Source organism: Mucor mucedo, assembly GCF_025094135.1.
Source record: "Mucor mucedo strain NRRL 3635 chromosome Unknown EV154scaffold_2, whole genome shotgun sequence".
Lineage (NCBI taxonomy): Eukaryota > Fungi > Mucoromycota > Mucoromycetes > Mucorales > Mucoraceae > Mucor > Mucor mucedo.
The window spans coordinates 19,138-45,472 of record NW_026252286.1 but is presented as its reverse complement, the minus strand read 5'-3'; the positions used below and the strand labels follow the sequence as shown (position 1 = coordinate 45,472).

The window sequence follows — 26,335 nt, the reverse complement described above, 5'->3', positions numbered from 1 at the left end:
AATAAGTCCTCATTATGATATAGCTAACTTCGATACATCCGAACAATATGCAGAGGCGTCTCGTTAGATTGCTTTTGGATTTGATCTTGAAGGTCTGTAAGACTATTTCAAATTCATAGTGACAAAGCTATATGCGCCACTCTGAAAATCCATTTCATGCATTCTATTGGATCACTTTTGATAAACAAACATGCGTCATACTATTTAACTGCATCAAGCACTAACATAATTCTTCATTTTTGAAAACCAAGTCTCGCTTTTGCTATCAATGGTAAGTGACTAGGATGAAATGGTCAACATATTATAAAAACGGCACCATTGGCAGCATTCATGAATCAATGCGTAAGATAGAAGCTTTGTATCCACGAAATCAAGGCGTACTAAGCCTTTGTGTATAGAGTTTAAATTCAATTGGTTAGACTTGCATGAATTGCCACAAAAAGTTTGGGCCAAAACCCTACCAATTACCAATCATCCTGTTTCAAAATAATGAGTTAAATACACTTTTTTTTATTTCTGGTTCTTTACATTTCTTTCATCTAAAATGAATAATAATCAATCATCTGCAATCGATATTCCTCCTAAAGTAACTCGCATAGTGGCATCCACCACACCAGATGGCCATTCGATGTTGAGTTCCATTGTTACTGATAACCATGGTCATCAAGCACAACGTCAAAGCGCCACAACCGATACGGGAATCTCTCCAACCTACTATACTTCTGGTGGTGCTCCTGTTAATACGGATCACTCTCATGCTGTTGGATCACCAGTGTATGGGGATCAATCCCGCGTCTTCTTTTCTCACAACTCTACATGCAGCTGTAAGTGCGTGTGAATATTTTTTTTCTTTTTATGCTAACTTCTTTTTAGGCCTCGGGTCTGGTGTAGGCTGTGAATGTTCAAATAAATGCTCTTGCTAAAGCTAGTTTCATATGTACTTCGTTTATCAAAAATAAAATATCCCCAAGTAAAAGTCTAAAAAAAAGTGTCACAAAATGTTTTGCTAGTTTTGGCTCAATACAATTTGATATTGTATGATATTCATTAAAATAGCTTCTTACAGAGACAAATGTGCCACTTTAATGCTAATAGGCGACAGAAATTTAGTAAACTACTATAAATTGCACTATTATAAGCGTCACTGATATTTCTAAAGACTGTCCTCAGCTTTATTGTTCAACCATCGTAAGAGTGTTTCTTTCATAATCGGGTATAATGGCAAATAACAATTCTGATTTAAAGACTTTTTACGATCAACCCATTCAATCAAAGAATGTCTTGTTGATCACCTTTAGATAAGCGCACTTAATTGTGGTAGATATATATGATTTTGTATTTTGTCTATCCTAGCGTCTTTTTATAATTCACAAACTGTGCAAAGCGATTAATCTCGGTAAAATATAATATCCAAAATCATTAGAAGATCTATCCACTTTCGGGTGTCTTAAAAATTTGCCGTTTCTGGTCCGAGTTATAAATGTCTTCTGGAGCTAATGCAATCCTATTCTCTCTACTTCAATTATTAAAGAAAGATCAACATAAGATCTGTACGTGCGCGTCTGTTCATGGGAGAAGAATTAGACCTAATCGGTTGTCTGGTATTTATTAGGTGGTAAATAATGCAACCGTTTTAATTGGGTACATATCCCTCTCTTAGGAAATCGAAGTGGTATGACCTAGGTAATCATTGACAGATATTCCAATGATCCATCTTAAGTATATGGTCTGCACCATTTAGGTCAATTTCTTGACCATGATAAGCTTTTTGGTGACAAATCACGTTTTAAAAAACAAGGTAATCCTATGAGACATAATAATATACCACGAAGCAACGGTCATTCTTCGATTTTATTTATGAATTACGTAGTTCAAATATGTGACTACATCCAGGAATTTTTAATTTACATTGATGCGGAAAGGAATATGACACAGCATTTCCTTTTTCTTTTCACTGTGGTCGCAAGTAGTTATTAATTCTTTTAAACAAAATATCACTACTGCTTGTAGAAGCTTTTACTGCATGCTTTGAACTTTGTTCGGGTATATTTACTGATCGATGATTACCAGTTTCATTTTCTGCCAGGTCTCCATTTTCAAAGGAAAAGCTGTTACAATAGGCATTGGTATGGGAGTTTGATTTTGATAATGGGAATGCGCCCAATGTATGGTTTGATTGTGTACCGTGTGCATATATTGGTTGGCTTATATTTGAGTCACTTCTGTGATGATCGATATAAGACGATGATTGAGATGCATCATCAGCGGAAGGGCTACTTGCTTCTTGGCAAAAAGCACCGAATGTATTTCCTGAACCATCGCTAAGAGGCCTGATATTATTGTGATTATAGGTGGACCGGCCACCGTGATTGGCAAAAGGTAAGGTAGGAGGCACCAATACATCTTCCGTCGATGACGTAAACTGCATGTCTGTAGACGACAAGGACGAAGTATTTTGGGGTGGCACATATTTATCGGCATTCGAATCCCCTATATCATTCACTTTTAGCGGCGAATGATCAGTCGCGGATCGGCACCCAACCTTCTGGGAATTAATAAATGGCGGCGGAGGACGTAATGATAGCCTTTCTTTATTGCTATTCCAGACCATTTCTTCAGCGGACGGGATTTCATCAATGTCTATAGTGGGTGTAGTCTGACGTTGATCTTCTTCGGACGCATAAAATGAAAAATTGCTGTTTGTGGTGAATTGTGTTTTGCAACTCCCGGTTAATTTATTATCAGTAGACACAATGATACAGTAAATTGTGCTGATAGTGAAAAGTACTATTGCTAGTCCGAGCAATGTAATTTCATCACTTGGTGTGTAACTTTGACAGACAAAATCCTGGTTGGAGACTGAATTACATGCAGTCTTTATATTTGTTGAGTATCGATGAAACGTAACCCCAAATGAAATAGAAACTAAGCCGGCGTTTATGAGGGACAGGGCACTAATTAACCATAAAAGGCCTCTTCTTTGTACGGATTTTTTACGGTTGCCGGGTAGTAAATATAATGATATACCGAGGGACACAACGGCGATAAAAGTAGCTATTAGCAGGGGGATTGATCGGACATATGAATATGATGGTAATTGATAATTACTTGTTGAAAAGTCATTCATTGCCGTGAGGACATCTATTGTGTTTGTTTAATAAGATGAATGATAGCCGTATGGAGAGGAAAAAGGAACTTTACCTATGTCATAGTTCATTTTGATATTCGAACATGTATGGGTCTTATATCGAACATTGTATGCACATTGACGCCATAATCCAAATGTTAAATATACTATATCACTGCCGTTTTCCATAGTAACTTTAAATATTGATAAATGCTGACTTGATGTAGGCGATGATAGGTATAATAAATTATTTGTTTCTAGCCAACTTCCAAAGCCTAATGTTAAACATGCTAATAATAGTATAAAGAAACAAATAAATTGTGTCAAAAACGTTTTTTCCATAACCAAATCGTTTGAAAGAAAAGGAAACTGAACAAAGTAAAAAGAAAACTAAAGAAAGAATAGTTGCATGCTATAATTGTTTTAAATTTTTTGTATGACAATAGATTATTTATTACATTTATACTCTAACTTGATTCGATAGCGGCTTCTATTTATCAGAATTGAAGTTTGGCATCAAGGCCTTAAATTCTTGAAAATCAATGTGGCCATCTCTATTTGTATCCGCATCACTCATCATGTCTTTAAGTTCACCTTCAGTTAATTTTTCACCCAAGCCCTTCATAACTTCCTTCAATTCTTCTAATGAAATTTGACCATCGCCATTCTTGTCAAATTTTTCAAAGCATAATCGCAATTCGTCTGTTTCATGGGTGCTCATTTTACGAGTATAGTGTTTTTCTTTTGACTTCTTGTCCTTGTTTGTGGCGGTACCCTTATTTTCGCTAGGGTATGTTCTCCACTTTCTCAATTTGGTGTCGGGTTCAGCCGTGGTCCCAAGAAGATTAGTCATTGCAACCACGAATTCGTCAAAATCAATGTGCTCATCATTGTTGCTGTCGACTTCCTTGACAAGCTCTTGAATATTTTTATCGTCAGTTACTATGTCTAAGCTTTTAACGATACTCGCAAACTCCTGGATATTGATGGCACCGTTTTTATCTGTGTCGTACAGAACAAAAGCTGTGAAGTAATTGGCATGTAAACAAATATGTATAAGAAAAAAAAACACGATTTTTTTCGAGACTAACCTTCCCGAAGGCTTTCAAGTTCTTCGTCTGACACTTGAAGTTTTTTTAAATTTGAGTTTTCCATCCTTAGCTTACTTTTGTCTTTTGAGAATAAAGAAACGAAAGAGAACTTCATCTGAGCGGGGAGGGGGCTGATTTTTAATAATCTTTATAGATTCTCTTGGCTTTTAAAAAGGAAATAGTCGTCAAGTGAGACATCTGTTCGTATTTCCCACTAGTGCAAAGCGGAGAATAACAAAAAACTGACGCCTGAGTCAGTGTGAGAATATTATTAACAAATGTAATCTTTCTCCGGCACCATAACCAAAACAAAATCTATTATTTTCAAGCGCATCTGAATCCTTAACTTCGTTGTCAGGTACATCATTATTTATTTCGTAAGCGAATACGATTGGCACAAGCTCCTGAAAGTAACATTAAATGTGCTTCACGGTAACAACAAACTAAGTCCGTGGATGTATGGCTACATTTTAATTTGGATACATCAATTTGAATGAGTTGATAGACATCTATAATTTCTCACTCTTATCTACACCCAGTCATCTTGATTCATCCCAGACAGATTGTGAAATGTTGCAACGTTATTAAAAGTTTGAACGGTACATATAGAAGCCAAGAAACCCGAACGACCCACAGTGGAGTACTTCGTTTTTTAAGGTCTCTATAATTAATCTAAAATTGATATAGAACAGGAACAATGTGGTTAAATAGTTTCCGCATTATTTTTATTTTCTTATGCTTTGGGGGTTAATTGAATAATGGCAGAGACAGGAACAACTTCTACGTCTCTTGCTCGTGCTTTTACACTAAGATTTCTATCACCTGTCACTAGGCAGACAGGCACAACTTTATCATCAGTGGATTTCGGTCCTTGTTGGGCTATCCACCATAAACAGGACGAAAGGATCAAATCATCTAAATTCTTGTCCGTTTCACCAAATACAAACTGTTCAGAGCGAATAGAAATATCATTCATGAAATTATTGTGAGAGGTTTGAATTCGAAGCATCTGCTTGTTGGATTTTACAGCCAAAGTGTTCTGCAATAACTCGATACCTTGTTGAGCTACAAGGCCCAAGCGCTGAGGATTGGTACGAAGACCATCCAGTTCAGTAACAACTATAAGATATAAAATTGGGCTTAGTTGATACAGGCGCGTTTTTTTATCCTATTTTTTCCTTACCGACAAGCGGTACAATGATGGTCCATTTCTTGGACTCCAATAATTTTTGAACATGATCAATATGGCCAATGAAACAATTTGTGTCTAATACCAAAATTGTCTTGCCAGGAATAATGCATTCCCGCAAATAATTTAAACGGGCTTCTCGTTCCTTGGCACGGGCAGGTAAACGACGATAGCCAAACCTTTCTTCTTTTTCAGCAGATGCTACTATGGATTGAAGTTGTTCACGTCGTTTCTTCAGTTGGGTCATGATATCATCGCCTTCGTTCTTTTCATCAAAACATTCCGTTTCGCTTGACAATAATACATCGTCATCCATTTCGGCAATGGTAGCCACTACCTGCTCTTCATCGTAAAGATTTTCCGTATGTTGATCCTTGGATTGCGAAAGATTGAATTCTTGGTCGAGAGCATATGCTCGTTCTTCAACAGTTTTTGATACTGTAAATATTTCCTCAACTGGATCATAATAAAGTATATCATCCAAGTGCTACATATAAACCTTATTACTATTATGTTGTCGACAAAAAGACAGAGATTATACCTTAACCAAGGTAAATCCATAATCCAAAATCTTGATCTTTCTACGCATCACTGTATCCAACGTTCCTTTTGGTTTATTTTCCTTTACATCCTGATCCAATTTCAAAAATCTTCCATGAATTTCATCCACCCAACCAAGCCCTCTTAAATAGCCCTCCTCTGGAAGATCTGGCCCTTGACCCAAAATCATTGAGACATTCTTTGCGAACGCATATTCAGATTTGGAGAATTTATCGTTGGTAATGTTGACATCTTCATCCTCTTCCATTAAATGCTTATTCACCATGTCATATTTATCTTCATCTGGGAGTTCCGTTAAGAGCTTATTTAAAAACAAGAGCAAAAGTGGCCAAAAGGCTGAAGATATCTTGCTTGCACGATTGTGTGTTTCGTTATCATTCATGGAAAATCGTTTGCCTTGCTGGGAAGTAAGATCATATCCTATATCTCCAACCAAAGATTCCCAAAGCGAGGCTTTTTTCTTCGATCGAATACAAATACCGTTTAACACCATCCAATGAAGCAATATTTCGATATAAATAAGCCAAGCATGATTGTCTATATCCGATGTTGTGTCTGGACCATCTTCTGCAGCATGATCCGCAACGGGACCAAACAAAAAGTCTTTGTTATCCTTGTAGTTCAAAGAGACGTGAGGCAACTTTGGTAGAATTGGAATATTAGGTAGTGACAAAAGTGGGTCCAAGTACCTTTGAAACAACTCTACAGCGATTTGACAAGTTAAATCAATTTCGTAAGTGAACAAAATACTATCACTTAGCTCTTCCAATAGTGCTTCATATTGCTCATCGTTCGTTTCTGGATAAAATATACTTGTTGAATTACTTGATATCAACTTTGTCAGCTTTGAATTGGCATAATCATAGGTATAAAGCGATGAAAGGCAGGTAACGACTGTTTCAAACCAAAAAAGGTGGGATTCGGATAGTTCCTTATGATCCGGCGAGTTTGAAATGGCGCCTAAAATGATGTTATCTGGTCCGTCTTGACTCTTATGACTTTTTTCGAACAAGGCATCAAAAAAGAGACGTTTGATTTTGGGAAATTCATCGAGCCCTATTTTGGTGAAGAGCATACCGTGAAGTCGAACAAACAGTGCAGGAATTTTAGAGTCTTTATCGGATATATTGTTGGGTCTACTCAGCTTAGTTGATTTTTTAGTTTTTTGCTTTGCTGGGTGATCGTTCATTTCGAAATGTTTGTGTATCCAGCGACGGTTTCCTTCAAATAAGACAAGCATACCCTCTCTGGCGTTTAAAAAGCCGTTACGACGCACCATTAAACTACGTGTACTAAGATAAAGCTTATGAAAATCATGGCCAGGTGTATTTTTGGAGTGTTGTAATAATAGAGATAGATTAAAATAAAGATTTCCTTTAGCTGGCATTAGCCATATCCCCAAAAAGTATCTCCTCCAAGCTTCTTTAAAAGCTTCCTCTTTTGTCCAGTGTGAAACTTGATCATCTGAAATATAAGACCATCTGTATCTTGCAATATCACCACGTAATGGAATACAACTGTACCACTTGTACTTTCTTGTACGCCTCCACTGACTAAGATAATTTTCCATATTTTCATCATCATCATTATCTACGGATTTCAAAAACAAAGTCATTTTCTGATAAAATGCATCCATTAAATCCAAATATTCCAAAAATAAAGATAAAATCATCGCTGTTTGTTTGATCAATAACTGACCGTCATCCTTTTTCTCGGCCTTGATAAAAGTCATACCACCTCCTTCATGAATTACAGGTATCATGGCATCATTGTCTTCCTCCATCAACAAAGCAGCTAAATCGCTCTGTTTGGTATTGGTGGCTGTAGCGGTATTAGCGGCGGATTTCTTTAAGGCACGTCTGAATTGGTCAACGAGGCTATAGACAGCTCTTTTCCAACATAAACTCTCCAAACCCTTCTTTTCCGCATATTCTAAATCACAGTTCAAAATTTCTAGATATTTTTCACCTAATACCACATGAAGTCTAATCTTTTCTTTCCAGATTTTTTCAGCATCCAAAACATCTTGTTCGACCAAGACGATATCTTGTGTATTTACTACTTGATCTACGTTTCGTCTATTAGCAGGTAATTGTCTGTCATCGTCGTTAAAACAAGATAATGTACGAGACGTGCTAGTTAATGATTCTAGTTGAGTCTCAATATTACGAAGTGAAGCAACCAGTGCTTTCCATGCTTTTTTTTGGTCTTGCTTTTGTTTTTCTTCTACAGTGTTTTTTGAGTCAACCATTTTTCTTTCGAGTGGGGACTTCTTTTTAGGTTTGGCTTTAACAGGTTCGACATTCTCCTCATATAGATTTCTTGTGGGAGTGGGTCTTGTTACGGGTGTATCTTGGTCAATCGATTTGTTGAAAGCGATAGGGTTATGGGAACGAGGGTCAAATAATTGACGTTCACTATTATGACTTGGGCTTTCTTTTGTGACTAAAAGTCTACTATTACGATTAAAATCATCATCCCTTCTTCCATTGGCTTTTCTTCTACTCATATTTTTTTCAATATAAAAAGGGGGGTTATTTGTACCTATTATAAACAATGAGTCAACCTTAGATAACGCCCAAAATGTATAAACAAATAGAAATAACTTACTTGCAAATAAAATTCATTAGTGGATAAAAGGATGAGTATTTTCTTTTCTGTATGTGTTTAAACTATCAGTTTGTTATTATTCTCTTGATTGCTATAAATTTTTCACACGAAAAAAAAAATGGGAAAAGGAAGGAGAAAGCGTAAAAAGAGGTTTTGCTTCCCTTTAACAATACATAATCAAGTCCAGCAGTCACTTTTAGACGTGACGTTCTTTCATGAACTAATTTTTTTTTAACCGTTTCTATAATTTTTTTTTTGTGTCAAGCAATACTTTCTTTTATAGCATTCAAATGGGAAAAGTAACACACAAAAGAAATACCGACACTTCAACTGTGGAGACCTCAGCCAATGCTTCTGAAAATGCAGGTATTGTTATCTCTGCCTTTGACGAGAGCACAACTGCCGATCACTTTGCCTTGATCACTCACGCCGTTGATCGTCACCGTCTTCGTATTTTCAATGTGCGTTCGGGCACCGTCAGCAACGATTATTCAGCCCAAGAAAAGGAAAAGATTACATGTCTGTCATGGGGATATTTAAAAGACACTGGTGATTTACAGGTTAGATTACTTAATACTTATATGAAGCGGACCTTGACTAAAATTATCTCACTTTCTTTCAGGCAAATACCGTCCAAGCATTTAAGAAGAAGAAGAGTGGTATTGCCTCTTTATCCAAAGCAATTGCTCTTGGTATGCAATCTGGATCTATTGCAATGTACTCTCTTTCTCATGGTGCTATCATCAAGGAGTTGACTGGTAGCCATACATCTTCTATCACAGATTTCGTGATGACCAAGGATGGCTCCAGAGGTTATTCAGTTGCAGAAGACAACCTTATTGTCGAATGGGATATCGAGGAAGGAAAAGAAATTTTGTAAGAAAAGGGATCGTTATGAGTGGAACGAGACAAACTAACCTTTTTTCCCGTGTGGTTATTAGCAAGTGGAAGACAGACGCCAAAAATGTACACAAGTTAAAATTGAGTCATGACGAAAAGAAATTAGCTACTGCGGGTCATACTATCACACTTTGGGATTTGAGTACACACAGTGTGGTGAAGGTTAGAATTGATATTAATTAAGAGTGAATTGGATATTAACTGCTTTAATCTAGAAATTCACAGGACATGCTAGTGCTGTAAAAGAACTTGCATTCTCTAGCCAAGACGATGTGTTAGTATCCAACGCCGAAGATGATCGTTATGTCAATGTTTGGGATGCTCAAACAACTAATACCAACTCCAACAACCTTACTGCATTGACCCTCGAAACCAACGTAACACATATTGATTTTTCTAATAATGAGCCATCTGTATTAGCAGTAACTGATGATGGCCTTGTCGGTATTTGGGAAAATGCATCCTTCACCACTACTACAACTGCTGCCACCGCTGGTAACAGAAGAAAGATGATGCGTTCCATGACAAAAGAAGCTGACGCCAACGTAAAGATTATTTCTACAGCAGCCGAAGACACTGTCATTCCCATCTTGGCAGCAAAATTCGTTAGCGACAATAGTGGTAAATCCATCATGATTGCTCGTGGATCCAGTGTTAAGCCTTCTTTTGAAGTGGTGAAATATGTGGATGAACAAGGTGCTATTATACATGATGTTACTTTAAGCAGACAACCCATCACAAATTACTTGATCGATACTTCCTCCATTGCAGCTACCAATTTGAAAACAACTCGTAAGGCATATGATGAATCCGCTGTGACGGTGGTAGGAAATACTGATTTCGTCTCTAAGGGGCCTACTATGGCCACTTACAAGGATGATGATGACGAGGAAGAGGAAAATGTTGAGTTATCAATCGAACAAAAGCTCCAAAGCTTGGACGTTGCTGATACAACACAATCTAAAAAGAAGCAAAACAAAAAGAAGACAGTCGACACACCTTCTGCTGGATCATTACAGACAGTTTTAGTTCAAGCTTTGCATTCTGGTGATGCTGCCTTATTAGAAGCATGTTTGCAACACACAAAGATCGATGTGATCAACAGCACCGTTAGAAGATTACCTACCGAATACTTGATCCCTTTGATGATGGATTTAATTACAAAGTTTCAAGAAAAGCCTAGTCGTGCACCTGTACTTTTGATTTGGATCAAGTCCGTTCTTTTAATCCATACAGCTTATTTGATGACCGTGCCTGATTTAGTGGGCAAGCTCTCTAATTTCTATCAAGCCCTTGATACGCGTCTTGGTGTATTCCCTAAATTACTCGCTTTAAGAGGTCGTTTGGATATTGTCCAAAGTCAAGTCAATGTCAAATCTTACTCAAATATTAATGATAAACAGTTAAAACGTGCTCAGTTACCTGAAAATGTTTACGTTGAGTTAGATTCAGATGATGAGGCTGATGTAGAAGAAGATTTAAGTATGGATGAAGATGACGAAGATATGTCCTCCGATGAAGACATGGTAAGCATCCGATAACTGTTTTTTTTTTATGCATACTAATAATTTTATTATTGCAGGATCAAGATATTTCAGATTCTGAAGAATCGAGTGAAGAAGACCTTTAGATTTTTTAAGTTTTTTTTTTTTGTTGTGTATAATAAATAGTGCACCCATAGTCTGGGTTGTTCCGGAGATGAAAGTGTTTATAGAGGCGTTAAGTTTTTTTTTTCAGTTACACCAAGTTAGTCTTGCTTGTGTTCACTAATTTTTTTTAAACAAATAAAAGAGTTTTTTATTTTTTGTATACGGCTCCTCTTTTCTCTTTAAAAAACATCTTTTTGAAAAAATCATGACATTTTTTTCTGATATTGCTGATAAAGTAAACAGTCTTTTCGAGACTTCTTGTGACGAGAAGAAGGACGGTGCCCCTGATGATGATTTCATTGAACAGCAGTTGGCTAACGAAAAGCATCGTTATGATTCTTTTGCTGCTGTAAGACACGAAGCTCAAGTCAAGTTTTATATTGACGGTCAAAACTACTGCTGGTACGTTTTATTTATTTATTCTGCGTGGGAAATCAAAAAAGGTTTAACGTGTTTTTTATAATAGGGCTGTTTCAGAAGCTATTGAAGCTGCAACTGAGTGTATCTATATTGAGGATTGGTGGCTGGTAAGTTAATATAATATATTAAATGAACAGAAAAGCTAATTTTTTTTTCGGACCTAACAGACTCCCGAATTGGTAAATCTTCGGAAAGGAATCGTGATAATAAACATTGCTAAAATTACTCTTAATAGTACTTGCGTAGACCTCCTTCCAAGTATCCTGAATATCGTCTTGATGCCTTATTAAAGAGAAAGGCCGACGAAGGTGTAAAGATTTACGTCGTTGTCTACAAGGTAATTTAAAAAAAAATGTCTTGCCTCAAGGATTTAGTTGACAAAAAGGAAATTTTTATAGGAAGTTGAATTAGCTTTGACTTTAGACAGTCGCCATACAAAGGACAGTCTTCAAGCCCTCAGTGAAAATATTATTGGCAAGTGACACAGAAAAAAAAAGCAGTAAGAATGTTGCTAACTAACGTGTACATATAGTTTTAAGACATCCTGATCACGACCTCGGTGGTACTTTCTTTTGGTCTCATCACGAAAAGTTTGTCATTGTTGATAATCAAATCGCCTTCCTTGGTGGTATTGATTTGTGCTTTGGGTAAGATTGTTTTAGCAAGGGTTTTTCTGTTTACTGATCCTATTTATTTAGTCGTTGGGACACCCACGGTCATCCTTTAGCTGATTTCAGCGGAAACGACCCCGAAAGTGAACTATTCCCAGGTAAGTAAAAAAAAAAAGCACCACATTTGCTAGCCTGTAACCTTTTTATATTTTTATTTTGTTTCTTAGGTCAAGATTATAGTGATGCTCGTGTAAGAGATTTTGAGCATGGTAACAAGATTTAATAAATTTGTTTTAAGGATGCGAACTAAACCTTTTTATTTATAGTTAAGGATTGGGATATGCGTCTCATTGATAAGACTGTTATTCCTAGAATGCCATGGCACGACATGTCCTTATGTGTTGTAAGTGTGTCACGTAACTCAAATAGCATATGCCTTTCAGACTAAAGCCCTTTTTTAGATCGGTGCTCCAGTTCTTGATGTTGCACGTCATTTTTGCGAACGTTGGAATTTCATCAAACACGAAAAGGCACTCAACAAAGATAACGTTCCCTTTTTGCAACCCCCTCTCGGTGGCATGGGTACTCAACAACGCTATATTGAAGAATCTACTGAAGAAGTGCATCACTATAAGAAATACCGTCACAAGCACAGAACTCAAGGTGTTACAGGTACCATGCGTGCTCAAGTGCTTAGAAGCAGTGCCAAATGGAGTTCCGGTATCGAGTTGGAGGTAACATTTCCGTCTTGGCGTTATTTCGTCATTCTAAACCTTAATATATTTTAATAGCACTCTATTCAAAATGCCTACATCGCCACTATTCTTCGCGCTGAGCATTATGTCTACATTGAAAACCAATTTTTCAGTAAGTTACACCATTTTTTTTTGACTAGCGTGTTTTACTAAACAAAAATTAAGTTACCGCAACCGATAACAAGGAGGACAATATGATTAAGAATCAAATCGGTAACGCTATTGTCAAGCGTATTATTCGTGCCCATGAAGAGCAGGAGAAATTCAAGGTCTTTGTTTTGATGCCTTTGATGCCTGCCTTCCCTGCCGATCTTAGTACTAAGGATGCTGCTACTGCAAGGTAAGTTGTACTATAATATTATTCAAATATTACGTATGCTAACTTTCCTTTTGTTAAAAAGATTGGTGATGCATTATCAATACATTTCCATTTGTCGTGGTAATGACAGTATTGTTGAAAAGCTCAAGGCTAACGGTATTGATCCCGATAACTATATTCGATTCTACAGTTTAAGAAGTTATGATCGTATCAATCGTAGTAACCTTGAAGAGCTTCTTCTTCAAGCTGCTGGTTACACCAGTACGGAACAACAAATTCACAATGCTGGTGGTGACGAAGGTGACCGTGCTCAAATCATTCATCACGCTGGTGACCCAGAATTTGTGGAAGGTACTGAAGGTGAGTTCGGTGTTGAGGAAGAGGTTGAATACGCTCGTGTTGCCGATGAAGAAGATGTTGAACGTTATCGTGAACGTCTCGAGAATGGCGAAGAAGATGAAGGTATTGCTGCTGATTCTATTGCCAAGGATGCCATGTTAGACGGTGATATTGAAAGTGAGCCCTGGGTGAATGATACAAAAGACAGTCAGCCTCGTGATGCTCGTGCTGAAAGAGAAGAAGCCAGCGATTACGTTACTGAAGAACTTTATATCCATGCTAAGCTTTTAATTGCTGATGGTAAGATTATTCTATATCACGCATAGAACATATTTACTGACTCTTATATTTACAGACAAGGTTGTTATTATGGGTTCCAGTAATTTAAACGATCGTTCTCAATGTGGTGACCGTGATTCTGAAATCGCCTTGCTTGTGGAAGACCAAGAGACGATTCCTTCTCAAATGAACGGCAAATTCGTAAGTACTTTGAAGATTGTTAGGGATAAACAATGATTAATTTTGGTTGTTAGTATGAAGCCTCTCGTTTTGCTGCTACTTTAAGACGTAACTTGTGGAAGGAGCATTTAGGTTTGCTTCCACATACTGAACCAGATGCTGTGACCGATGCCATGTTGCCTTTACCTACTCCTCAAATTGATACTGTATATAGTGAAGAAGATAAGGAAGTTATGGATCCTCTTGATGATGAAACACTTGAAAGATGGAACGGAACTGCAAAGACAAATACTGATGCATTCCGTGAGGTCTTCCATTGTGTTCCTGATGATACCGGTTAGTCTATAATTAAAAAAAAAGGGGAAAATGCTGAGCTAATTTTGTTACTTAATTTAGTAACCAATTGGGAGGAATATAAAACCTTTTATCCTGATCCCAGCCAAATTGAAATTGGTCACGTCCACGATCCCGAAATGTCCGTTGAAGATATCAGAGATCAATTGAGTAACATTCGTGGCCATTTGGTTGAATTCCCTTACAAGTTTTTGGAAGGTATCGATCTTCAAGGTGAATCTATTCCATTCATTGGAGATGATATCCAAGAGTTATATACTTAATTTTTTAATAAACCATCTTTGCGGTATTTTAAAGCCTATCATACGTATATACTTTTACGGCCATGACATGACTTTTTGGATTGAATAAAATCATCTTACTTTTTTTTTAAAAAAATGTATATAAACCGAGAAGAAATGTAAAAGTAAAAAATATTTTACTCTACCCTTTTGCGTTTTTTTTACTTCACACCCCTTTTTTTTTTTTCCTATCAGATTCTATGACTACATTTTAAAGCTGAGTTTCCGTCTTTTTTGTTTTTTTATGAATCATCCGGGATACTACGGATAATGTACACGCGGGGTAAGATAAAATTGAGGCTTGACCAATTTCCCTTTATAAACATTACGACCACGTTTTATCATTTTCCTATATAATATTCTGGCCTCTGTCGCTTTTATTCAAATCTCCATATCTTCTTCTCTCCTCTCTCACAATGTCTATTCTTGGAAATCTGCCATTTTTCTGTCTCTTCTCATCACAATCTAAACCAGATCGTATCCGCAAGAGTATTGGTCCCATTTCAAGTGTACTTAAGCGACAACCATTTTCTACGACAAATCAACGTGCTCTTCCTAAGTCATCAGGATACTACCAATATAAGCAAGATAATACTGCTGGTGCAAGCAATAGTTATAAAGCAGGTCCTGAAGTAGTGACAGAGAATTCAATTCTCAGTAATTTTCCAAGACCCAATTTGATGCCAACCCTCAATTTTTCATTGTTTGGGTATCCATCACCTACAGATGACGGTACTGGCAGACGATCAGGCACCACGACTTGTAATAATTGCACTGGTCCTCATTCTACTGATTTCTGTCCCTGTTAAACAGAGAGAAAGAGAGCGGCAGCAAACTCTCAATGTAAATCCTCATCCATTATAAACATATACATATTCCACTGATCAGCTGGCTTGGCCTCCCTTTTTTTTCTTCTTCCTCATATAACATTATCCCACTTGTTCTTTTTTTCTTTATATACTCATTAATAAAACTCATGCTATTTCCAAATTTAAAAAGAAACCTTTTCCTTGGGCCTGTTGTGTTACTATGTAAACTTATTTTTAATCAAGACATGTTTATGTTTCACCATTGTACCATGTCTCCAAGACAAAGACAGAGTAAGAATTACTCACAAATTTATTTTGATGAAGATCTCCCAAGAAGCTCCAGTGTTAATATGGTTTGTTTATATTATTGCCATTTATTCTCTATGATTATACTATGGTTGACGATCACTTCTCTGGCTAAACATTTATTCAAAAAGGTAGACTTATCTTCGATCAAATGATGTCCACAAAGTCCAGATTTGAATTCATATATAGTACTGCCTGCCACAGAAAAGTAATATTGTGTTTCAACCACTAAAGAGGAATAATTTGTTATATTTAAAATAGAAGTTCTAATTTTATCGTGTGCTACTCTTGACTTTTTCTCGCAATTGGGAACATGAGGGAGGGTTAGAAAATAACAAACACCTCATAGCGAGGACTACAACACCAAGAGAAGAAATCCTGACTTATTATTTTATAAGAAATTAGAAAAACTCTTACTTTTTTTTTGCTGGGACATATCTTTTTCTAAGGGGATCTTCTGAGAGGACGTATTTTTTTTCGCTTGGACATGATATTCTTTGGTTGGAACATATAAATTAATCATGTACTGTATGATATGAATTGTTTGTAGCTTACTTGTTGAATTATATACTCAATAACACATTGGATATATTAAAAATTGCGGCAGAAGATTCAGATGCATGAACAATATGTCGTCGCGGTAGGGCGTACGGGTCAGCTTAATTGATGTCATTGAGTATCAAAGGCGCGCTTTTTCGCCTGTTCATATTGTAAGCGATATCAATCAAGCATATGATTTACCATAATAATTGTGACCAATTTAAGGATCTTGTTTAATAAGGTATGGCAATTTACAACTGATCAGCAAGATTAGGCTAATACAGATGCTCATTATAATGTATGTAAAAACTATTAGAATAAATATCGGCAAATGTGTCTCGCCCACTTTCTGGTCATCATTTTTCCTTGTATTCCTAAATACTTAACCTATTTTAAGTTTTTTTTTTTTTTATTTTAAATGAAAAAGAAAACTCTAACTCATTTATACTCATGTGAATTTTTATAATTTACCGTCAATTATATTGATCGTAATCACTAATAAAAATGCATACATATTAGAGCAACAATAAAGAAGACAGTTAGTAAATACTATTATAAGTAAAAAGAAAGTTTATTGAAATTTTAATAATTTAATGGAGCAGTGCATGTATTATAGATACAATTTTCTTGACAATCGGCTTGAGAAATACAACAAGCTCCTTTTCTTCCTTGTCCGAGTCCTTTTCCTTTATGTGCATTTCCACTACAAACCGGTACTGGTACGTTATTTTCGCTATTACATGCGCCTTCAATACAAGCTCCGTGACAATCATCGTTAGTCCAGCAGCAATCGTCCAAGTTTCCTTGACCTTGATGTTGTCTAAAGATGGTAGGATTATATGCACAGTTACTCTGCGCCGCAGCTTGAATAGGGCTTGACTTGGGTGGAGAAGAGCCGGAAGCTGCAGAAGGAGATGAGGGTGAAGAGGGAGAAGAAGGAGAAGAAGGAGAAGATAAGGAACCCTCAAGGACCGATACATCAGCACATGCACCATGGAAACATAATCCGCTACAGTCAATACTGCTCAAACAGCAATCATTGACATTACCTTTTCTGGTACCTTTTCCAGCAATAAGAGGGAAAAAACTACACTGAACTGCCTTACCAACACCTTTGACATCTCTGAAAACGATAGGAGACCCAGAACTAGACATTTCAGTTGCACTTGAACTTTTACTTGCAATAGCACTGGAGCTAGCACTTGAATTTGGACTACCTTTGGAGGGTTTAGAGCTGGAGGATGTATCAGCCGTATCCAGAGTACAGACATAGTTGCGACCTTTGCCTGAAGTTTTCTTACAAACGTATTCATCGGATGTATCTTCGTCGACAATGTACGGCGTGACTGTGGATCCTCTAATTGTGATATGTTGAGGATAGTCGTCAGACATTTCGTCCGATGTGCAAATGGGAGTCAAAGCATGCTTTACGCTGTCCGAAGAAAATCTAGCGCAACCATAATTGCATGCAGCAATATCAGCACATCCACTTGGACTACTGCCAATCTGAAGCTGAATCGAAGGTGATGTAGCAGCTAATGATTGAGTCACTCCATAAGCAAATGCAATTAATATAGACAGCGTGATTTTAGTCATTGCAGCAAAAGTATTGCGGAAATAAATGATGTACAAGTTTTTCTAAATCTTTAATTTATATATTATTTTAAAATGCATAGCAAGAATTAATATTTACATTCTTATTGTAATAATACCAAATAAGATAATAAAAATGCGTAGTATGGAGTAGTAAGGTATGTTGCTTTTTATATATTCGATAATAAACTTCTTACGAGATTCGCAGAGATTATTTAAGTATGAACGTATTTCTAGAGCATGATAATTTATAAGATTTCAAAATATGTAAAATTTGCCCTAATAACACAAATTGGCCGCGCGTATCTTGAAATCAGATACCTGAATTCAGGTCTTTCCCCTTTTTTTTTACTAAAATATCTGTTGGTAATAATGCTTGACATGGGCTCGACTTATGATGCAGATCCTTCTAACGAGCAAAGGAACAAATGGCAAGAGTAAGGTCTTCAAGTTATTTCAATCTCGACCCTTCTAAAGTTATTCACATAGTGAACAAAATAAATTACGCCAGCAACACGAAATGTACGACATGTTAGACTTCGATCCCAAAACATTGGATGGCTTAAACTATATTGCTGGTGTAGATCTCAGTTTTCCGCTTGGTGATAATGAAAATGCTGTTGCTTGTTTGATCGTAATGTCGATGCCAGAACTCAAGGTAATAAATAAGCTATTTTAATGGTTTTTTATTTGTTGCATAACTTTTATTTTTAGGTTGTCTATAAAAAGTTCCTCGAGACCAAACTTTACCTTCCGTACATATCAGGATATTTGGCATTTCGAGAAGTTGGTCCCTTGTTGAAACTGCTTGACGAGCTGAAAATTGAGCACCCAGAGCTCTATCCACAGATGATTCTTGTTGATGGTAAGTTTTTATTTCTATTACACTTATCAGCAGCTTATAATCCTACCAGGAAATGGATTATTGCATCCACGTCAATTTGGTATAGCGTCGCATCTAGGTGTATTAAGTAATACACCAACGATTGGCATAGCCAAAACATTTTTGATGATTCCTGATGATCTTGACGATCTCTTACAAGTCAAAACAAAGTACAAGAAAGAGCTTTTAAAAAAAGGGGACGCAATGGATCTGATAGGTAATAAGTCCAAGATTATATATGGCACCGCACTTCGAACGTCCGATAGTGCACCTAATCCTGTCTTTGTGAGTCAAGGACATAGAGTGTCATTGCAAACATCTGTTAAAGTTGTTCTGGCAACGTGTCCTAAATATCGCATACCTGAGCCAATCCGTGCTGCAGATCTTGAGAGTAGAGCCTATATCAGGGAACAACCATCAAAATAGAAGCCTGGTACACAATTATTATCGGCATCATAAAGCTTACATTCCTGCTGATTCTTGCTCCGTGCGGTTTTGATACGCGTGCTTAAATAAAATCAGCGGCTTTATTGAGTGAAAGCTAGAATATATAATTTCATTTGATTAAAAAATATTTACACATGAATGTTCCTGAAATAACAAATAAATGTCATCTTAAAAAAAAGCTTTTGAGTTTTGTCACTAGATCTTTATTTCATGAACTCTAAAACTTTTAAAGCCAGCTAATATCAAAGTTGTATTTTTACTGACAAATAATGGGATTGATTTAAATTGAAAACAGGATTCTATCGGGTGCGACCAATGCTTATTGGAAATATCGATCCATAATATATCAGTAATGGAGAAGCTTTGCGGTGCTTTCTATTGCCAAGACAGGTTCTTGCAGTGCCATAGCCACAATGGCCCACAAACTTTACTTGTCAATGTAATGTAGTAACTTATAACGCATACTAGTACAGCTTTAGTTGCTATCTCATTAAAAATTAGCTAGCTCACTAGGTTGCTTTATAAGACGTGTTAAAAGGATAAAGTTCATCGGTCTTACTTTCTAGAATGCGGCTATTGTATTCGTGAACCGACGTTATCCATCGTTCCGTTTGTATAACAGGCCAGTCACCATTTACGCCTTTTAATGAAAAGTTGTATTTAAGCGGGAATAGCAAGTTTCGGGCCAAGCAATTTATACTTTAGTGGAACGACATTCGCTTTTGGAGCAAATGTGCCAACGAAGCACAATATCCTAAAAAAAAAAGCACGCGTTGCTCAAATGGGAAGTTAATTTGTTGTTGTCTGCTGACACATCAACCCGGGAGAGTATTTTATTTCGCAGAATTATTTTAGATAGCATCACATCTAAAAGTTTAGCTGCTGCATAAATACATAAAAACGCATTGTTATCTGAAAGAAGTATTTAAAGTGGTGTCCTTATGGAAAACCCCGATGATGCCTTTAATAACAATCTATTCCGTGTAACACAAAAGACACGTTTAATTTTCTTTAATAACTTTGGTTAGTAACATCCGATTATTTCTGCTAACAGTGGTTAGCGAGAGGGAATGATAAAAAAAAAAGTGGATACAGACTATAGTTGATTTATATACGTATTTGTTATTATTATTTAGAATAAGTGACACCGTGCCATCAAAGTCAATCGCGCATGTGATGTAATTAATAAGGCATGATTGTACAGAGAAATTTTTTTAAGCCAAAAAGCTGGGGACGTCAATTTTCTTTTCTCCCTTTTTCTTTTGCAAATTTTTTTTTATTGATGATTGATCGACCCCTTTCCCAATGGTCTCAGACCATGAACAGGATTCATAGTCCGACTCCAGACAACGAGAGTATTAACAGGTTAGTAAGACATACCTAAAAACAAGTAGTATATTTAACAGGTGAATATATTAGCTCACATTTGGAAACGTCCAACAGTAAAAGAACAAGAATTATGCCCTTGCAAGACGAAAATCCCAACCCGACACCGAGAAAAAGAAACAATTCGCTCATTCCCATTGAACTCATGATGAATAACAGTGGAGAAGGAGGAAGAGAGTGTGCTGCTCTGGCTACCGTTTTTGGTGTACCAGAATATATAGACTCCAAAATATTTTGGGAAAGACAGCAATATCAGCACGAAGGGTTACTGCCAAAGAAGCAGGCTAATAATACGAGACCTACAAATGGGTCAACCATGACGAATAATACGGAAAAATACGGTCATATATCAGTGAATGGGACATCTGTGATGAGCAGACCTCTATCAACTGCAACCCATAACAACGAAGGGGATACAATCATGTTACAAGACCACGAATATCAGTCCAAGTTTGTAATTTCGTCCTACGTTGACTCCGTTCTTGATCCTGTAGGATCTAGTGAATTACTCAAACCTTCTTTTCCAGCAGGAAATGCTACATCACCTACACCAACTGCCACCAAAAGTTTCTCATTACCTCATATACCAACCGTCAGCAAGTTTCAAGACATTCTTTATCAAGATGAGAATGGTTTTGACGTTATGTTTCCTGCAAATCCTTCTTCTATACTGATACACTCTTCAACACCAATCATTAGATCAGAATCCCTTTCATCCATCAATAGCTCTTTTATACTCTCATCACAATCAGCTAAGCATATTTCATCCAATCAGGATGAAGAATCTATTCACCCTACTACAAGATTAGTTGTAACCATAGGATCACCAGAGACATTCGATTTAATAATATCTGACGACGACGAAAGATTTATTATATGGGGTCCCGATCCAATCGTACTTTCTTCTTCCATGGCAACAACAACAACCCCTGAAAGCCCTTCTTCTTATGCCACTTTGTATAACAACCAACAGAACAAGAGGCCAGAATTAAAGGGCTTCTCTTCAAATGCTACTTCAACTTTGGCCCGAAGCAAATCCATACATTCTGTGAAAAACAATAGCAGTACAAGATCAAGTTTCGCTTCAGTACGATTATCTGCACAACTTTGGTCTGAAAGCCTTAAATTAGGTAATAAGCATGCACTCAATAATGAGAAACCTGCAATCACAAAACATGGCTCCTTATTGTTAAGAAAGGCTTTCGGAATAAAAACAAAGGCCAAGCGCGATTCAATCAGCAGCGAAATTAATACCAATGCTTTCCCCGATATACCAAAAGTCATCGAAGCTGCCACTATTCATAAATTAGTAGAAAAATTAACCAATACACTAGGTAAAAAACGTGTTCAAGTGTTGTGAAACCATACAACTAATCTCTTTTTTTTTTTTTTCTTCTTACAAAGATTATACTTTTATGACGGATTTCTTCTTGACATATAGAGATTTTTTATACCCTGAGGATTTGTGTCAATTATTAATATCAAGATTTTATTGGGCATTGAAAAATGATGAAGAGCCTCGAAGAATTGTCAGAATAAGGTAGGCCACATAAACAAAAAAAGCACAAAACGGACATCATATTGACCAATTGTTTTCTTAGAACGTTTGTCGTGCTCCGTCACTGGTTAAACAATTATTTCGTTCATGATTTCATCGGCAACAGACCTCTTAGAAGAATATTAACCGATTTCCTCAATAAACTCCCACGCCATCCGTTAGTCAAGGAGTCTCCACGCGACCAACGTATTGTGAAAATACTAAAGCGTGTCGTACGCCGGCTCAAAAAACTATACTACAACAGATCTTCCGGTGCTTCTCGCGTCAAAGTAATTGCTCCGCCTCCGCCTACTGCAGAACAAGAACAAATGGGTGAAATTGTTCGTGCCAAATTATCTCAAAATGCAATCAGAAGAAAGACAGCTCTTGGAGTGGATATGAGTAGTCATCATAATGGAAACATGGCTGTGCAGGACGCTCGCTATGCCCCTGTAGTAGTAGTGGGTAGTTTGAATATGAAGGGCAGCTTTATTGATTCAGGCTTAGACAACAACAAATCTTCGTTTGTGCAACTACGACGATACCCATCACAACATTCAGTTCCTGCACAGACATCACACGATATAGATAATACAGTCGTAACAGGCCTTGAAGATAATCAAACAATTCGTTCATCAATCCATCATCGCTATGATAAAAGTGTACACGAAGCTTCGGATTTTAACGGCGAGGGTGGTACCAATATTGGTGCTGGTGTGAATGAGGCTAGTTCTGTTATAAGTGTTGCTTCTGATGATTCTCTTGAAAGTGAATTAAGTGCTGGCGAAACTGTTCCTGAGGAATCAGAAGATGATGATGATGATCACTCTCATATTCAGCAAGAATCTTGTGTAGAATACGATGAACATGAACGTCATTGGATGCAAGAGCAACAAGAAACATTGGAGTACTTCAAATCCCTCAGCATCAATAAACCCATATCCGAAAATCCCGGAATGTCTCAAAGTAGTAGTTTGACGCAACTGGATACATCATATAATCACCTGATGATAGGGAATGTATTGAATAATTCACCCACTCAGTTGGCGCCAGCTGCTTCACCCATCCGACCAAAATCCCGCCAGAGTTTATCCAAACAGATAAGGCCGATTTGACCAGTGAATATTCATCTCCCTCTACACCTACAACGCCAACACATGCAACTGCCAAAAAGGACAGTAACGCTCAGAAAGGAATACGTAGGATTCCATCCGAGAGATGGTGTAAAACAGACGACTATCAAAACAAACACCCGTTAGATATGGATCACGGGAAAACCTTACCAGATGAACTTTTAAAGGAGTTAAGCGGGGATGAAACTCAACATAAATCTCCTATAGGGCTTTCGCGAAAACTATCTAAAAAGAGCATAGAAAGAAGAAAAAGTGAGAGAAGTTTCCAAGATCCCTCGTGGTCATCAGCTCCTTCATCTGCAACTACATCTCCTTATTTGACTGGTACTGTTTCTGATCATGATATCCCTGATGTTCCTGAACTTCCTCCATTAACATCAGATATGCTCGGTGGCAGTTATAAAAGTCGTAGTAAAGCTGTTAAGAAAAAGAGCTTGCTACCAAAGAAAAAATCCATGCATCCCGATGATTTATTGATTGACACGTCGGGTGCTTTGGAAGCGTTTGCTTCCATTCCTTATGAATCTACAAAAGTGAGTACCAAGGCACAAGAGGAGGTAAAAGAAGATACGCAAGCCAATAAAGTACCAAAGCGTAGACTTTCAAGAGCCATTTCCAAGGTATTCAGACCCAACCAAGAAGAAAAGCCTAGCAAGGAAAGTGACATCCCCAAAACACCGACAGCAACTGAACAGAAACCCGAATTACCATTACCTGCTGAAGTTGAAACCAAACAAGAAGAGAAACAAGGAGGTGGCCATTTAGTTAGCCTTATTGCACAACGTCTTAGATTGAACAGTGTGGACGATAGCGAAACAGAAGAGCTCGCATGCGACTGTGCAAAGTGTTCAGGAAATAAAGAAAATACGACAACCTGTAGACGACTCAGCGTAATGCTTATGCCTGACGATGAACGTAGACGTAGTTTCGAATTAAGACGTAGACGTGGTGCAAGTGTTGACATGTCTCAACAAGACTTTGTGAATCATCTTGGCGCTATAGCTCAAGAACAGAAAAACGGAAAAGATTTAAAGAGTGGACCTGTTTATCTTGGTCATTTACAGGCACGATCAGTGATTGGGTCCAATACTTTACCTGAAGACACCGAGTCCGTACATGAATCTTCAGATGATGATAATAGTACAGCCAGTTTTGCTCCTTCAGAGAGATCAATTCAAACAGAAGCTCAGGCTAGCTCTAGTCGCGCAAGAATGTCGTTTATCTCTGATGCTACATCTCAAGTACCTCGATCGAAATTGATTGAACTTGGTATACCACCCGTATTACCAACACATCAACACATTCCTGACACAAATCTTCAAAATAATAACGAAGCTACTGCATCGATACCAAGACCCATCCACAATGTATCACCTAAACCAAGTGGTCGCTGTTTCATCATGTCTTACAGAACAAGTATGATTGCAAGTCAACTCTGCTTCATTGAACGTGACGTTTTGGTTAAAGTAGGCTGGGAAGAGCTTATTCATTGTAAATGGACAAAAATGGATGCAAGTGGAAAGATCAATCCTAACTATGCCAACCAGAGCACCTTCGAAGACGATATTGACGATGAAAAGATCAATTATACCCGCCAATCAGAAATGAGACGAACAGAGGAACAAGGCATTGAGCAAGTCATCCAGCGATTTAATACAGTATGTCAATGGGTATCTTCGGAAATTGTCAGAACAAGAAATATAAATGAACGAGTCAGACTGATTGAGAAGTTTATTCGATTAGCAAAGGTAAAATAATTATAACTCATGTGTATTATTCAGTGTCTAATACCGTTAAAATTTTAGAAATGCAAAATGTATTCCAATTATGCTACACTCGTACAGATCCTTTTGGGTCTCCAATCTCCAGCAGTTGCTCGTTTGGAAAGAACCTGGTCAAAAGTCAGTGCCAAATGTCAAAAGCTACTCAGCAAGCTTACTGAGTTTACATCTCCCATGAAGAATTGGAAGAATATCCGTGATAGTATGACGGAAGTAGCCGAAGAATACGGCAATTCACCTGCTGAGGTACAGGTAGAGATGCCTGGTACTACCGCCAACAGACAAAAGTTCAAGAAGACTACAAGAATCAAGATTCCTTTTGGCGGATGCATCCCATTCTTGGGTATTTATTTGTCTGACCTTGTATTTAATTCTGAAAAGCCTCGCTTTTTAAAAGCAAACTTGGAAAGCCAAAAGATTTACAGTGCCAACAATACCAGAAATATGCCCGCTTGTCTTGATCAGCCACTGGTCAACTTTAGAAAGCACCGTGTCATTGCTACCGTGATTAAAAGAGTTTTGACGTTTCAAAATTTATCAACCCGTTATTCATTTGACGCTGATGGAATTTTGCTGGACAAATGTCGAAACTTGGAGGTATTAGACGCTGCCAAGATACGCGAGTTGAGTGCCATGCTGGAGTAAATGGGTCAACATAACTTTCATATTCAAAAAATATTACCACTACTATTATTATTATTATTATTATTATTATTATATATACAAATATCTTTATTTCTTTCTCTTTTACTATGTATTATATCCCAAATCATAACTAATCATATTTTATTTATAAAATAAACTGAACACTTTTTAATTTCAAAAAAAAATTATGAATGACCCATAAATTGTACGACTAACTACGATAACGCCTCTCTCGCTCCCCTTCATCAATGTACTAACAGACAGCTTGTCTTTATCAAGATATCTAGAAACATTTGAGAATATCTTAATTTACATGGAATATATGCGGAAGTGGAAACCCGCATAAGTTTCGGTATTAATAGTAATCCTCCTAAATTTTTATTCTTTTCATTTTTTGGACAAGATAGATACTAGCAAAAAAAAAAATCAATGTATCAGTGACAGGATACCATGCTGAAAGGAATTATTCTGATACAATTAAGCAGAAACATCAATGAGTCGTTAGATATATGAAAAACGATGCAAACTGAATTGGCACCCTACTATGTGGCTATAATTAGATGAAGTCGCTTTTTTTTTTGCGTCAGTACAAAGCGTAGCGTGGTATGAC

The 26,335-nt window shown here is 37.1% G+C and overlaps 10 protein-coding genes across 10 annotated transcripts; 6 read left to right on the top strand and 4 right to left on the bottom strand.

The window, feature by feature from the left end:
* The first annotated feature begins 504 nt into the window (after positions 1-504).
* On the top strand, positions 505-988 carry EV154DRAFT_490022 (uncharacterized protein). The gene is made up of 2 exons (XM_051599377.1): positions 505-824; positions 874-988. The coding sequence occupies exons 1-2, from the start codon at positions 545-547 to the stop codon at positions 921-923; spliced, it is 330 nt and encodes a 109-aa protein (XP_051463380.1). The 5' UTR covers positions 505-544; the 3' UTR covers positions 924-988.
* Positions 989-1,824: 836 nt separating this feature from the next.
* On the bottom strand, positions 1,825-3,539 carry EV154DRAFT_490020 (uncharacterized protein). Its single transcript, XM_051599376.1, has 2 exons — positions 3,202-3,539; positions 1,825-3,141 (listed from the first exon to the last, which is right to left on the bottom strand). Exons 1-2 carry the CDS (start codon positions 3,467-3,469, stop codon positions 1,952-1,954), a joined length of 1,458 nt encoding a protein of 485 aa, XP_051463379.1. The 5' UTR covers positions 3,470-3,539; the 3' UTR covers positions 1,825-1,951.
* Positions 3,540-3,617: 78 nt separating this feature from the next.
* On the bottom strand, positions 3,618-4,282 carry EV154DRAFT_475764 (uncharacterized protein; the record flags this gene model as incomplete). The annotated part of the gene is made up of 2 exons (XM_051597996.1): positions 3,618-4,150; positions 4,219-4,282. The coding sequence occupies 2 exons, from the start codon at positions 4,280-4,282 to the stop codon at positions 3,618-3,620; spliced, it is 597 nt and encodes a 198-aa protein (XP_051463378.1).
* A 620-nt stretch (positions 4,283-4,902) lies between these two features.
* On the bottom strand, positions 4,903-8,792 carry EV154DRAFT_490018 (uncharacterized protein). The gene is made up of 4 exons (XM_051599375.1): positions 8,579-8,792; positions 5,949-8,512; positions 5,402-5,894; positions 4,903-5,337 (listed from the first exon to the last, which is right to left on the bottom strand). The coding sequence occupies exons 2-4, from the start codon at positions 8,475-8,477 to the stop codon at positions 4,952-4,954; spliced, it is 3,408 nt and encodes a 1,135-aa protein (XP_051463377.1). The 5' UTR covers positions 8,478-8,512; positions 8,579-8,792; the 3' UTR covers positions 4,903-4,951.
* A 66-nt stretch (positions 8,793-8,858) lies between these two features.
* Positions 8,859-11,197, top strand: EV154DRAFT_597797 (WD40-repeat-containing domain protein). The gene is made up of 5 exons (XM_051607011.1): positions 8,859-9,138; positions 9,201-9,454; positions 9,520-9,640; positions 9,694-11,004; positions 11,061-11,197. The coding sequence occupies exons 1-5, from the start codon at positions 8,869-8,871 to the stop codon at positions 11,106-11,108; spliced, it is 2,004 nt and encodes a 667-aa protein (XP_051463376.1). The 5' UTR covers positions 8,859-8,868; the 3' UTR covers positions 11,109-11,197.
* A 37-nt stretch (positions 11,198-11,234) lies between these two features.
* On the top strand, positions 11,235-14,770 carry EV154DRAFT_490014 (uncharacterized protein). Its single transcript, XM_051599374.1, has 16 exons — positions 11,235-11,529; positions 11,594-11,654; positions 11,715-11,726; positions 11,783-11,884; positions 11,946-12,021; positions 12,080-12,194; positions 12,246-12,316; positions 12,386-12,427; positions 12,485-12,561; positions 12,620-12,892; positions 12,950-13,025; positions 13,079-13,253; positions 13,315-13,871; positions 13,927-14,051; positions 14,105-14,366; positions 14,427-14,770. Exons 1-16 carry the CDS (start codon positions 11,333-11,335, stop codon positions 14,645-14,647), a joined length of 2,442 nt encoding a protein of 813 aa, XP_051463375.1. The 5' UTR covers positions 11,235-11,332; the 3' UTR covers positions 14,648-14,770.
* A 29-nt stretch (positions 14,771-14,799) lies between these two features.
* EV154DRAFT_490007 (uncharacterized protein) lies at positions 14,800-15,667 on the top strand. The gene has a single exon (XM_051599373.1). It carries the CDS (start codon positions 15,082-15,084, stop codon positions 15,472-15,474), a length of 393 nt encoding a protein of 130 aa, XP_051463374.1. The 5' UTR covers positions 14,800-15,081; the 3' UTR covers positions 15,475-15,667.
* A 1,235-nt stretch (positions 15,668-16,902) lies between these two features.
* EV154DRAFT_580433 (uncharacterized protein) lies at positions 16,903-17,916 on the bottom strand (the record flags this gene model as incomplete). The annotated part of the gene is made up of 1 exon (XM_051606617.1): positions 16,903-17,916. The coding sequence occupies one exon, from the start codon at positions 17,914-17,916 to the stop codon at positions 16,903-16,905; it is 1,014 nt and encodes a 337-aa protein (XP_051463373.1).
* A 298-nt stretch (positions 17,917-18,214) lies between these two features.
* EV154DRAFT_490003 (endonuclease V) lies at positions 18,215-19,404 on the top strand. Its single transcript, XM_051599372.1, has 4 exons — positions 18,215-18,350; positions 18,403-18,571; positions 18,628-18,778; positions 18,828-19,404. Exons 1-4 carry the CDS (start codon positions 18,286-18,288, stop codon positions 19,220-19,222), a joined length of 780 nt encoding a protein of 259 aa, XP_051463372.1. The 5' UTR covers positions 18,215-18,285; the 3' UTR covers positions 19,223-19,404.
* Positions 19,405-20,266: 862 nt separating this feature from the next.
* Positions 20,267-25,909, top strand: EV154DRAFT_490002 (uncharacterized protein). The gene is made up of 7 exons (XM_051599371.1): positions 20,267-20,287; positions 20,341-20,608; positions 20,663-21,963; positions 22,034-22,169; positions 22,231-23,185; positions 23,254-25,047; positions 25,105-25,909. The coding sequence occupies exons 2-7, from the start codon at positions 20,436-20,438 to the stop codon at positions 25,723-25,725; spliced, it is 4,980 nt and encodes a 1,659-aa protein (XP_051463371.1). The 5' UTR covers positions 20,267-20,287; positions 20,341-20,435; the 3' UTR covers positions 25,726-25,909.
* Positions 25,910-26,335: the final 426 nt, after the last annotated feature.

What these genes read in the sequence shown, in the direction of transcription:
- EV154DRAFT_490022 (XM_051599377.1), top strand. Translation starts at nt 545, where the DNA reads ATGAATAATAATCAATCATCTGCAATCGATATTCCTCCTAAAGTAACT. An exon ending in TCACAACTCTACATGCAGCT is followed by an intron (nt 825 to 873) that starts GTAAGTGCGTGT and finishes ACTTCTTTTTAG; the next exon opens with GCCTCGGGTCTGGTGTAGGC.
- EV154DRAFT_490020 (XM_051599376.1), bottom strand. Translation starts at nt 3,469, where the DNA reads ATGGAAAAAACGTTTTTGACACAATTTATTTGTTTCTTTATACTATTA. An exon ending in CAAAATGAACTATGACATAG is followed by an intron (nt 3,142 to 3,201) that starts GTAAAGTTCCTT and finishes CAAACACAATAG; the next exon opens with ATGTCCTCACGGCAATGAAT.
- EV154DRAFT_490018 (XM_051599375.1), bottom strand. Translation starts at nt 8,477, where the DNA reads ATGAGTAGAAGAAAAGCCAATGGAAGAAGGGATGATGATTTTAATCGT. An exon ending in ATGGATTTACCTTGGTTAAG is followed by an intron (nt 5,895 to 5,948) that starts GTATAATCTCTG and finishes GTTTATATGTAG; the next exon opens with CACTTGGATGATATACTTTA. An exon ending in CATCATTGTACCGCTTGTCG is followed by an intron (nt 5,338 to 5,401) that starts GTAAGGAAAAAA and finishes TATATCTTATAG; the next exon opens with TTGTTACTGAACTGGATGGT.
- EV154DRAFT_597797 (XM_051607011.1), top strand. Translation starts at nt 8,869, where the DNA reads ATGGGAAAAGTAACACACAAAAGAAATACCGACACTTCAACTGTGGAG. An exon ending in GAGGAAGGAAAAGAAATTTT is followed by an intron (nt 9,455 to 9,519) that starts GTAAGAAAAGGG and finishes TGTGGTTATTAG; the next exon opens with CAAGTGGAAGACAGACGCCA. An exon ending in GTACACACAGTGTGGTGAAG is followed by an intron (nt 9,641 to 9,693) that starts GTTAGAATTGAT and finishes GCTTTAATCTAG; the next exon opens with AAATTCACAGGACATGCTAG.
- EV154DRAFT_490014 (XM_051599374.1), top strand. Translation starts at nt 11,333, where the DNA reads ATGACATTTTTTTCTGATATTGCTGATAAAGTAAACAGTCTTTTCGAG. An exon ending in GGTATTGATTTGTGCTTTGG is followed by an intron (nt 12,195 to 12,245) that starts GTAAGATTGTTT and finishes CTATTTATTTAG; the next exon opens with TCGTTGGGACACCCACGGTC. An exon ending in AAGGATGCTGCTACTGCAAG is followed by an intron (nt 13,254 to 13,314) that starts GTAAGTTGTACT and finishes TTTGTTAAAAAG; the next exon opens with ATTGGTGATGCATTATCAAT.
- EV154DRAFT_490007 (XM_051599373.1), top strand. Translation starts at nt 15,082, where the DNA reads ATGTCTATTCTTGGAAATCTGCCATTTTTCTGTCTCTTCTCATCACAA.
- EV154DRAFT_490003 (XM_051599372.1), top strand. Translation starts at nt 18,286, where the DNA reads ATGCTTGACATGGGCTCGACTTATGATGCAGATCCTTCTAACGAGCAA. An exon ending in CAAAGGAACAAATGGCAAGA is followed by an intron (nt 18,351 to 18,402) that starts GTAAGGTCTTCA and finishes TTATTCACATAG; the next exon opens with TGAACAAAATAAATTACGCC. An exon ending in TGTCGATGCCAGAACTCAAG is followed by an intron (nt 18,572 to 18,627) that starts GTAATAAATAAG and finishes TTTTATTTTTAG; the next exon opens with GTTGTCTATAAAAAGTTCCT.
- EV154DRAFT_490002 (XM_051599371.1), top strand. Translation starts at nt 20,436, where the DNA reads ATGATTGTACAGAGAAATTTTTTTAAGCCAAAAAGCTGGGGACGTCAA. An exon ending in AAAATTAACCAATACACTAG is followed by an intron (nt 21,964 to 22,033) that starts GTAAAAAACGTG and finishes CTTCTTACAAAG; the next exon opens with ATTATACTTTTATGACGGAT. An exon ending in CGAAGAATTGTCAGAATAAG is followed by an intron (nt 22,170 to 22,230) that starts GTAGGCCACATA and finishes TTGTTTTCTTAG; the next exon opens with AACGTTTGTCGTGCTCCGTC.